The sequence below is a fragment of the Colobus angolensis genome, unplaced genomic scaffold (genome assembly GCF_000951035.1).
Source record: "Colobus angolensis palliatus isolate OR3802 unplaced genomic scaffold, Cang.pa_1.0 Scaffold9, whole genome shotgun sequence".
Taxonomy (NCBI): Eukaryota; Metazoa; Chordata; class Mammalia; order Primates; family Cercopithecidae; genus Colobus; species Colobus angolensis.
In genome coordinates this window covers 4,800,787-4,812,670 of record NW_012122931.1, presented here as the reverse complement: position 1 = coordinate 4,812,670, position 11,884 = coordinate 4,800,787, and the positions used below count along the sequence as shown (strand labels likewise).

Sequence of the window (11,884 nt, the reverse complement as noted above, 5' to 3'; positions counted from 1 at the left end):
CTCCCCCGGGCTGCCCCAGCCTGGTCCGCGTCGCCCCGGGGTCCGGAAGGACGCGGAGGGAGGTGTGAGGGACGGCGGGAACTGGATCCCGAGGACTCCCCCTGCCAATCTCCTAATGACTTCTTAGTGACCACTCTCTGCTCGCAGTACTAGCGCTTGCCTTGGAACGCGGCCGGCCCTGGGATCACCGATGCTCCGCGGAGGTCTGAGATCGCTCCCCTGCGCGCAGCGCCCCTCTGAATTTAAGGACAATACTTTCCCCTGGCAGCCATGCGCGCCAAGTAGAGTGAGCCCGGGAGGCTCTTTTCCCACCGCCCGAGGGAGGCCCGAGAGCCCCGCAGGCTGGCGCGGTAAGAGTGAGGCGGTGGTATCTCTGCGCACTGTGCGAATAGAGACGTCGAAGCAAGCGCGACGGCCTCGAGTGGTTGGGGAAAAAATCCAGGGGCGTGCACCCAGTGATTTCCAATCTTTGAAACCAATGATTTCCAACTTGTTCAGCCAAGAAACTCTCAGGCGTGAAATCACGTTACCGCCTAGTGGGTAAAAGCAAAGGCGTGGGGTACACAGATAACTTGTTTGGTTCAAATCCAGCACGTGCTGACCCGGTGGAGGCGGACAATTCCTCCACCGCTGGAAGCACAGAGCGCAGTCCACCAGATGGAGGCAATAACGCGTCCATCTCACCGCCCGGCGGTGACGATCAGGGTGAGCCAAAGCCTAGGGTTGGTAAACCCAGCGCTCATTTTACCAGTAGACGGACTCCCTCTTTATATATCCAAAGATCTGCACAAATGTCGTTACTAACAAGCTATGGAAAATGTTTGGAATTCCAACTCCTCTGACTCACTAGGCCTTTCCCCACAGCTTATCTTTCTACCTCGGTTAATGCTACTACTGGATCCTTTTCTGAGTAACCGTGCCACTCCCAACATGGGCCCCCAGTTAAAAAATACTTTACGATGATGCATTTCTCCAATCGCACCCCACCATCTTCAACCTGCTTATCATTCTCCTCCATTAAAAGGTGCAGCTAACCCAGGTCTAGTGGCTCACGCCTGTAATCCCAGCACATCAGGAGGCCCAGGCAGGATGGCTGGAGGCCAGGAATTTGAGTCCAGCCTGAGCAACATCGCAAGACCGTCTTCACAAGAAAAAAAAAAAAGTTAGCTGGGCATGGTGGCATGCACCTGTGGTCCCAGCTACTTGGGAAGCTGAGACAGGAGGATAGCTTGAACCTAGAAGGCTGAAGTTGCAGTGAGCCATGATCGTGCCATTGCCATCCAGCTTGAGCAACAGAGCAAGACCCTGTCTCAAAAATATTAACAATAATGAATTAAAGCAGGACGTTGTGGCTCACGCCTGTAATCCCAACACTTTGGGAGGCAGAAGTGAGTAGGTCATCTGAGGTCAGGAGTTTGAGACTAGTATGGCCAACATGGAGAAACCCCCTCTCTACTAAAAACACAAAAGTTAGCCAGGCGTGGTGACAGGGCACCTGTAATCCCAGCTACTCAGGAGGTTGAGGCAGGAGAATCGCTTGAACCTGGGAGGTTGGAGTGAGCCAAGATTGTGCCACTGCACTCCAGCCTGGGTGACAGAGCAAGACTCTATCTCAAAAAATAAAATAAAATTAATAATAATAATAAATTAAGAGGTGGAGCTACAAAAACAAAACAAAACCTCTTGGAGATAAACCTCCAACTCTACTTCCTTTGTTGGGCAGTTACAATAAATTTAAGTTGTCAAAACTGTTTTGGTCTGCTTTTTCTCAGTTACAACCCTCCCTTCCTGCCCACCCCCATTCTTGTGTCTGTATAAATATTTTGCTCTCAGTTACTAGGTCTGAGTTCTCTTTCCTCCAGAGACTGCTAGATATATAACAATGAGAACGGCCAGCTACCTATCTCCTAAGGCAGATTAGTAGCCAGAGTGAGTTGCAGGGGGAAATTGAAACAATGCTGCACAGTTTAGTCTGCTAAAATTTGGAAATGGTACATGCAATGCAGGTTTATCTAACAAGACTTTGCCTCAGTAATCACCTTCCTGCCAGGGCTTGACTTAGTCAAATACAGTGATCTAATCTTGACCAAGTTCTTGGAGACTTCTGAAAAACAGTGACCACTTGTGAAAATACTCTAATCAAGAAGTAAAACAACCTGCTGCTTTAAAGAGGAGAAAGAGGAAGAGGAAGGGACAGCAGAAGAAAAAGGGACCACATGAAGATGAAACTTTTTAAGACGAGTAAGCAGGAAATTGTTAGTTATAGGAAGGAACCCATTAAAAGTTGCCGCAGAACTCTATGGAAATGAGTTAATTATACCACACTGCAAATATCTTTAATTTCATTAAGCTCTGGCAGTAACTGGAAAATGCTTGAAAGTGTCAAATCTTCAAAATATAAAGGAGAAAGACATCAATGATCATGAAGCAATGAGAACAGGGTTTGGGATAAAATGAAATAAGCCGGAAGAAAAAAAAGGCTAAAATACAGCACAGCATTTTTTTTTAGGAAGAACTAAGTCCATTTCAGTTTCCTTTCAGAGCAGGAGGAAGTGATTCTAAGACAAGGAAGTATCCCCCTTAACGACCTACTGTGACCTGACCTACTTAGGAACCATCTTTCACCAGGGGTACTCTAAACTTGATGTAAACGCTGGTATTATCTAGGGGGTTAGTCTGGGTTGCATACACTGGTTTCACCCCTCAGTAAAATCTAGAGAACACTGATTTACAAAATTATGATCTTGGTGTGATACTACAAAATATATATTTGGTCTTCAACCTTGTTTCCTGAAGTATAGCCCCTAAAATCCTTAAAGACCCCAAAATGATGTATTTTTATACACTGAGATGACTGATGGCTGACAGCCCTTAAGTATGAGTAGCTTCAAGACGGGACTGGTCATCATAAAGACCAAGACAAGATTAGAGGCATGGGACTTTTATCTGCACCCACACTGTCACTCCGACCTCTGGGGACTGGGGAGAGGTGCTGAAAGTTAAGTTGCTCAGCAATGGTCAATAGTTTAATCAATCATGACTACATAAAATAAAGCCTCTATTAAAACTCCAAAAAACAAAGTTCTGAGAACTTCCAGATAGCTAAACACAAAAAAGTCCCTACAGAGTTGGCTGGATGTGGTGACTCACGCCTGTAATCCCAGCACTTTGGGCGGCAGAGGCAGGCAGATCACCTGAGGTCAGGAGTTTGAGACCAGCCTAGCCAACATAGTGAAAAACCCCATCTCTACTAAAAATACAAAAAATAAAATAAAATAGCCCAGTGTGGTGGTGACTGCCTGAATCCCAGCTGCTTGGGAGGCTGAGGCAAGAGATCGCTTGAACCCAGGAGGCGGAGGGTGTGGTGAGCTGAGATCGTGCCACTGCACTCCAGCCACTATACTCTGGCAACAGAGTAAGACTCCACCTCAAAAAAAAAAAAAAAAAAAACAGTTCCTAGAGGGTGGCATGCCCAGAGAGGGCACAGAAGTTCCACTCTCTGGCCGGGCATGGTGGCTCAGGCTTGTAATTCCAGCACTTTGGGAGGCCGAGGCAGGCGGATCACGAGGTCAGGAGATCAAGACCATGGTGAAATCCCATCTCTGCTAAAAATACAAAAAATTAACCGAGCATCGTGGCGGGCGCCTGTGGTCCCAGCTACTCAGACAGGCTGAGGCAGGAGAATGGCGTGAACCTGGGAGGCAGAGCTTTCAGTGAGCCGAGATCGCCCCACTGCACTTCAGCCTGGGCAACAGAGCAAGAACTCCATCTCCAAAAAAAAAAAAAAAGTTCCACTGTCCTTCCCCTGTACTCCATATATCTCTTCATCTATATCCTTTATAATAAACATGTTTCCCTAGGTTCTGAGAGGCACTGTAACAAATTAAACCCAAAAAGGAGGACTTGAGATTTCTGATTTATAAACAGTTGGTCAAAAAGATCACATAACCTAAAACTTAAGATTGACACCTAATTGGGGTGGGGGGCAGTCTTGAGGACCAAACCCTCAACCTGTGATATCTGACACTATCTCCAGGTAGATAGTGGCTGAGGCATGTGAAGTTCGAGGCTGCAGTGGGCCACGATCGCACCATTACACTATGGACAGGGTGACAGCAAGACCCTGTCTCTAAAAAAATAAAAATAAAAACAAAAAAAAAATTAAAGGACACTCAGCTGATGTCCACTAAAAAATTACTTGGTTGGTGGTAGGAAGAAATCCCAACACATTTTGTCACAAAAGTCCCCTATGTTAATTATTAAGTAAAAAACAAAACAGCCGGGCGCAGTGGTTCACGCCTGTAATCCCAGCACTTTGGGAGGCCAAGGCGGATGGATCATGAGGTCAGGAGTTCTAGACCAGCCTGGCCGACATAGTACAACTCTGTCTCTACTAAAAATACAAAAATTAGCTGGGCATGGTGGCGCACGCCTGTAGTCCCAGCTACTCAGGAGGCTGAGGCAGGAGAATCGCTTGAACCCGGGAGGTGGAGGTTGTGGTGATTCAAGATTGTGCCACTGTACTTCAGCCTGGGCAACAGAGTGAGACTCCATCTCAAAAACAACAACAAAACAAAACAAAACTCTATAAATTTATGTGTTTTTTTTTCTACTCTCAGTGGGGGACTCAAACATGTTCCACTGGATAATCTGATCACATGGTCAGTATTAGCAACGAAATAAGGTATCTGGTCAAACAGAACAGAGACCCTGTATAGGTGGCTGTGTAGTTAGAGGCAAACAATTGTATTAGGGCTTTTTGGCAATTCTAACCCTGCTTGCAACTAATAAACATTGAATTCAGGGGCTTAGATGGACAGATATTTATACAGCTGTAGATAGATATGAGATTTTAAAGCAGATAGGGTTTCAAAATTGTTAAATTGGGATCTGGTGTTCTACTACTTACTAGTTGTATGGCCTTCTGCAAGTTACTTACATTCTCTGAGCTTCAGTTTACTCATTCAGAAGACAGGGATCTTGGCCAGGTGCAGTGGCTCACGCCTGTAATCCCAGCACATTAGGAGGATGAGGCAGGCGGATCGCTTGAGCCCAGGAGCTCAAGACCAGCCTGGGCAACATGGCAAAAACCCGTGTCTACTAAAAATACAAAAAAATTAGGCGTGGTGGTGTGCCTGTAATCCCAGTTACTCGGGAGGCTGAGGCAGGAGAATTGCTTGACCCAGGAGGCGGAGGTTGCAGTGAGCTGAGATCGCACCACTTCACTCCAGCCTGGCGACAGAGAGAGACTCCGTCTCAAAAAAACAAAACAAAAAACAACACAACAACAAAAAAAACAGGGATCTCATAGGTTGTCATTAGTCTGAAATTAAGGAATTGGGGTTGAGTACAGTCTTCAGTGTTAGCCAGATTTGGATAGCTCTGTCCAGACAGCTATAGAGACCTTTGGCTGAATTACTTTCCTTCTCTAAGCCTCAGTTTCCTTTCTGAGATGGAGTCTTGCTCTGTTGCCCAGGCTGTAGTGCAGCGGTGCAGTCTCGGCTCCCTGCAAGCTCCGCCTCCTGGGTTCACGCCATTCTCCTGCCTCAGCCTCCCGAGTAGCTGGGACTACAGGCGCCCGCCACCACACCCGGCTTATTTTTTTGTACTTTTAGTAGAGACAGGGTTTCACCGTGTTAGCCAGGATGGTCTCAATCTCCTGAACTCGTGATCCGCCCACCTTGGCCTCCCAAAGTGCTGGGATTACAGGGGTGAGCCACCGCTCCCGATCAGTTTCCTCTTCTTTAAAATGGAAATATGGCCATGCACAGTGGCTCATGCCTGTAATCCCAACACTTTGGGAGGCCAAGGCAGGCAGATTGCTTGAGACCAGGCATTCAAGACCAGTTTGAGCAACATGGAAAAACCCTGTGTACACAAAAAATAAAAAAAATTTGCCAAGCATGGTGGTACACAACTGTAATCCCAGCCAGCCAGGAGGCTGAAGGGGGATAATTGCTTGAGCCTGGTAAATTGAGGCTGCAGTGAGCCTTGATCATGCCACTGCACTCCTGAGAGTGAGACCCTGTCTCAAAAATCAAACAAATAAAATGGAAATAATGCTACTTCAAAGGTTATTGTAAAGGTGGAAAGAAAGGTGGTTTATGCCTATAATCCCAGCACTTGGGGAGGTGAGGGTGGGAGAATCATTTGAGCCCAGGAGATTTAGACCAGCGTGGGCAACACGGCAAAACCGTCTCCACAAAAAAAATACAAAAATTGGCCCGGCATGGTTGTGCTTGGCTACTTGGGGGCTTGAGGCAGTAGGATCGCTTGAGCCTGGGAGTTGGAAGCTGCAGTGAGCCGTGATCATACCACTGCACTCCAGCCTGGGAAACAAAGTAAGACTCTGTCTCAAAAAAAAAAAAAAAAATTAAACAAAAGAATATGTACAAAATGTTTACCACATAATATACACACAAGTATTGGTTACCTTTCCTTTCCTTCTGTTTTCTGGAGGATTTTTACTTATTGTAGAAAATAAAGCAATCCTTTCAGCATTTTCTTTTTGTCTTTGTTCTTAGAGAGGTCTTGCTCTATTGCCCAGACTGGAGTGCAGTGGCATTATCATAGCTCACTGCAGCCTTGAATTCCTGGGTTCAAATGATCCTCCGCAGTAGCTGGGAATACAGGCCTTTAAACATTTCTGATGCAGCAGGACTGCTTGCTTGAACTTACAGTTGATTGGTTGTCTACTGGTGAAGAACTACTTCTAATGAAATTCTCAGGATTTTTTCTTCTTCAAAATAACTTGTTTTTAGCTTAAAATTTCCAATTTCTTTTGCATTCAAACTACTTACATGGGACCCAAGAAAGCGATCAACTGGAAAAAGTGGAGTAGGATTAAACCAGGAACTCTATGGTGAGTGAAATGCTAAAACTGCAATGAATTTTCACAACGAATAATCCAATTCCCCTGAAGGTCTGTAAAGATGTACATAAAATTAAGAAAAACTGCCTGTCCTGTGGCTGTGCAAGTTACAACTAGGGTCGACAGGCTGAGGAGTAATTTTGAAGTTCCTCTCCAATCCACAGGACTCAAAGTGTGTCAGAGCCTGGCTTTTCCACGATCACTTTCTGCAGAAAGATGCACTTGGAGGCATTCCCGATGCCCCAAGAAATGCATGAAAACTTTAGCTGCAATCGTGGAAGAAATGGTGTTTCAAGTCAAAGAATGAAAGTAGTATTTAACTTCTGAATGTATTGCTAGGCCCCAATTTGACCACCAGTTTCCTATACTGTCTTAACAGAAGTTTTTGATTTGCAATATCAACCAACTCTTTTTTTTTTTTCCGACAGGGTCTTGCTCTGTCACCCAAGCTGGATAAAAGTGTCAAGGCTTACTCCAGTGTTGACTCCTAGGCTCAAGAGATCTTACCACCTCTCTGCCTCCTGAGTAGCTGGGACTACAGGTGCGTGTCACCATGCCCGCTAATTTTTTTTTTTTTTTTTGAGAGAGTCTCCCTCTGTCACACAGGCTGGAGTAAATTGGCGCAATCATGCCCACTAATTTTTTTTTCTTTTTTTTTTTTTGAGATAGAATCTCGCTCTGTCACACAGGCTGGAGTGCAATAGTGCGATCTTGGCTCACTGTAACCTCCGCTTCCCAGGTTCAAGCGATTCTACTGTCTCAGCCTCCTGAGTAGCTGGGATTACAGGCATGCGCCACCATACCTGGCTAATTTTTGTATTTTTAGTTAGAGACAGGGTTTTGCCATGTTAGCCAGGCTGGTCTCAAACTCCTGGCCTCAGGTGATCCACTGACCTCAGCCTCCCAAAGTGTTGGGATTACAGGCATGAGTCACCGCACCTGGCCTAATTTTTGTATTTCTTGTAGAGAAAGTGTTTCACTATGTTGCCCAGGCTGGTCGCAAACTCCTAGGCTCAAGTTATCCGCCAGCTTTGGCCTCCCAAAATGCTGGGAATACAGGCATGAGACACCAGCCAGGCCTATCAAGTCTTTTGATAGGAAAAACAAATGGCAATTGTACTTTATTAAACTGGAGAATATTAACTCGTTAATTACTTAAGAGTTCTGGAAATGTCTAAACCGATACCAAATAATTATTTAATAATAATAGCACTAGATTAAACACTACACATTCTAGTAGTAACCTTAGCTGATCCTGCAAAGTTAGAGAAAATAGGTTGGGTAGGGTGGCTTACACCTGTAATCCAGCACTTTGGGAAGTCGAGGTGAGCAGATCACTTGAGGCCAGGAGTTCAAGACCAGCCTGGCCAACATGGCGAAACCCTGTCTCTAGCAAAAATACAAAAATTAGGTGAACATACTGGTGCACACCTGTGGTCCCAGCTAGGGAGGTTGAGGCATGAGAATCCCTTAAACCTGGGAGGTGGAGACTGCAGTGAACAGACAGCACACCGCTATACTCAGTCCTGGGCAACACAGTGTCTCTGTCTCAAAAATAAAAAAGAGAAAATAGAAAAATAAAATGTACTTGACTAAGAAAGTAAGGCTAAAAGCCACGCTTAGGAGATCAGTCTTTCCAGCCCCTGCAGGCTTTTTCACTCAATACCTTAAAGTGTTAACGCCCCTTTGAAAATGTTGCCAGGAGAAGCAGGCATAACTTGTTCTGTCACTCAACCTGTTTCCAGTTACAGCATCATGATTATGCAAATAATCTTTTCTTGAAACTATGAAATCACATGGCTAAATGTAATTGTCAAGGTAGCAGTTTTCTCAGAATTTAAGAAGTAACTGTAGAGAAAATGCTCCACAATGTCTTTGTAGTCAGGTTTCCCTCATTCTTATTTCTCTCAATTCCAAAATAATGACCGGCACAATACAGCTTTCAAATATGTGAGAGAAGATATTACCCTTAAACCTCTGGACAGACAGCACTGGTATGACCCCATGTAGTTCACATCATAATACCCAAGTATAAAGAAGCAAGGAATCCTAGAAACTAAGACAAAAGTCTCCTATTTAAAACTATTTTAATGTTTCATCACTATTGTATTATTAAATGGGATTAAAATTCTTACCTGATTTTTTTTTTTATTGAGACTGGAGTGCAGTGGTGGGATCTTGGCTTACTGAAACCTCTGCCTCCCAGGTTCAAGTGATTCTCCTGCCTCAGCCTCCAGAGTAGCTGGGACTACAGGCACGCGCCTTGATGCCCCGCTAATTTTTGTATTTTTAGTAGAGACCAGGTTTCATCATGTTGCTCAGGCTGGTTCCAAAGAACTGACTCTCAAGTGATCCGCCCGCCTCAGCCTTCCAAAGTGCTGGGATTCAGGCGCGAATCACCCCACCAGGCCTCATTTTGTTTTTAGTACAGTATTATATTCAAATTTAAAACCAGAGATTCTCAAATATGACACTTAACTTTAAAAGATAAAAAATACTCCAAAGCAGGCTGGGCGCGGTGGCTTTACGCCTGTAATACCAGCACTTTGGGAGTCCAAGGCTGGAGGATCACTTGAGGTTACGGGTTCGAGACCAGCCTGGCCAACATAGTAAAACCCTGTCTCTACTAAAAATACAAAAGTTAGCCAGGCGTGGTGGTGCAGGTCTGTAATTCTAGTTACTCTGGAGGCTGAGGCAGGAGAATCGCTTGAACCCGGAAGGTGGAGATTGCAGTGAGCTGAGATCATGGCATTGCACTCCAGCCTGGGTGACAAGAGCTAGACTCCATCTCAAAAAAAAGAAGTTCCCATAAGTTCTAAAAGCAAAGAAAGTTTCCATACAGAATTAAGAGAAAAATGTTAAGACCCAGACTCAGGGTTGGATGAAATAGCATGAGGCAACAGAACACAGGAGTTAAGAGCTTCCGCGTGATTCCCAGCTCAACCTGGAGCAAATGACTTACTTCTCAGAGCCTCAGTTTGCTTACCTGTAAAGTAGGAATAATGATAATACCTACCTCCTAGCTCATCAAATTGTTCCAAAAATTAAATACAACAAAAGGCCTAACGAATATCCTCATAAGGGCTCAAATAAATCGTATTATTGCAATCATTTCACCTGATACTTGAGTATGAAGCGCCTATTAAAAAAACCACAGGACCCCTACGGCAAGCCAGGAATTTTTAGATATTTTGCTCCGAGTCAACGCTCAGTGAAATCAGTTCAGTCAGTGGCCAGACACCGTGCGGCTGACACACCCTATCCTCCGACCCTGAGGTCAGGGATCCCCAGAGCCCAAGGTCGCTTCCAAGGCTCTGCTAGGCGGAGGTGAGGCCCAGGCTGGTCTGGTTCGGCCGCCGTTGTTATGGCAACCGCCAAGAGGTTGGCTTCATCTCTTTGGGCTAAACTGAAAGTCTGCACGGGGGAGCCAAGCGAAGGGCGCCGAGGTGGTCAGCATAGGCCCCTCGTCGACTTCCCAGTTCGCAATCTCCAGGAAAACCACCACAGGTTCAGCGGAGCCAGCCGCCGAGCCTCCTTCCCCGGGCCCTTCCGGCGGTTGCGCCCTTTAACCCCGGAAGTGGGCAGGAGAGGAAGCGGCTGGTGATGCTGGAACAAACATGGCCGCTCTGGCGCCCGTCGCCTCCTCCGCCTCCCGCCGTCCTAGGCTGGCCGCGGGCCTCCGACTGCTCCCGATGCTGGGTTTGCTGCAGTTGCTGGCCGAGCCTGGCCTGGGCCGCGTCCATCACCTGGCACTCAAGGTAAAGCCTGGCAAGGCCGGGCCGGGGGGCGGAGGCCGAGGCCACTCCCCCGGGTTTTAGGGCAACTTTGGCCCTTCGGGGACCTCTGAGCCACTGGACCACCTCTTTGTCCCTGGCCGCGGCCTTTCAAACTGACAGGTGGCGGGGTCTGTGGGGAAGGCGGGTCTGGGCGGCGCTGGGGTCCTGAGGCTGACCGGCAGGGGCGGGAAGACTCGAGCTGAGGGAGGGGAAGGGGCTGAACTGTGGCGTAGCCCCCACGGACTCGGGAGGCTGCTCTTAAATCCCTGCTGGCTTGCCTGAATTCCTCACTCATGGCAGCCCGCTCGCCCTTCTCCTTTCTCCCCTCCAGCTTTTATGCTGGCTTTCCTTGTCCACGGTCTCCGCTCTTCCGTGCCCTTGTACTGTACCGGCGGTTTGAAGGTACTTGGAACCTTAGCCTCAGTTTCCCATTTTGGTTTAGGGCGCTCTCTGGAGCGAGACTTTTCGGAAGGAATTTCAAATCTTGCTTAAAACACGTGACTGAGAATTTAAAGCGAGCATTAAAATGTGTCTCTAATCAAAGGGCCTGCTTTTTCTTCCTCTATCCCGTCATTGTCTAGGGAAGAGAGATTTTTGATAAACCTAGAAAGATCCCCTGGATCTTGCTTAACTAGCAGAGAAAAGACCTCTAAGGCTGAAACGCACCCTAAGGTGGTTCAGCAGGTTACTATATCTGGGAAATGGTCCAGACGCCATGGCTCATGCCTGTAATCCCAACATTGGAAGGCCTATGCAGGAGGATTGTTTGAGCCCAGGAGTTCGAGACCAGCCTAGTCAACATGGTAAGGACCCCCTCCCCAAACCTGTCTCTTCAAAAAATTAAAAAGTAACCTGGTGTGGTGGCACACGCCTGCAGCTTCTGGGGAGGCTGAGGCAGGAGGATCCCTTGAGCCTAGGAGGTTGAGACTGCAGTGAGCCGTGATTACTCATTGCACTCCAGCCTGAGCGACAGAGCAAGGCCCTTTCTCAAAAGATATAGAGAAACAGAAAATTAGAGACATAGAAAAGTAAATTGTTACGACCCAAACTCTTGTACATTATTTTCATACCGTACATTCTTCTAAGAAGTGGAACGGTAGGCCGGGCGCGGTGGCTCACGCCTGTAATCCCAGCACTTTGGGAGGCTGAGGCGGGCAGATCACGAGGTCAGGAGATCGAGACCATCCTGGCTAACACGGTGAAACCCTGTCTCTACTAAAAATAAAAAAAAAAATTA

At 46.7% G+C, this 11,884-nt stretch overlaps 2 protein-coding genes across 4 annotated transcripts in view; one reads left to right on the top strand and one right to left on the bottom strand.

Moving 5' to 3' along the window:
- The window catches only part of LOC105504019 (formin-binding protein 1-like), a 116,248-nt gene extending 105,832 nt beyond the window's left edge, over positions 1–10,416 (bottom strand). The window contains exon 1 of the mRNA XM_011931204.1: positions 9,888–10,416. The gene's annotated coding sequence lies outside the window, so the exon portion shown is untranslated. The remainder of the gene's footprint in view (positions 1–9,887) is intronic.
- The window catches only part of GPR107 (G protein-coupled receptor 107), an 87,456-nt gene continuing 85,826 nt past the window's right edge, over positions 10,255–11,884 (top strand). For 2 of the 3 annotated variants that reach the window (XM_011931206.1, XM_011931205.1), the window contains exon 1: positions 10,256–10,629. In XM_011931206.1, the coding sequence (XP_011786596.1) occupies positions 10,489–10,629 (141 nt within the window). In that variant the 5' untranslated portion in view covers positions 10,256–10,488. Of the gene's footprint in view, positions 10,630–11,884 lie in introns of all 3 variants that reach the window. The other variant, XM_011931207.1, reaches the window with a different exon arrangement.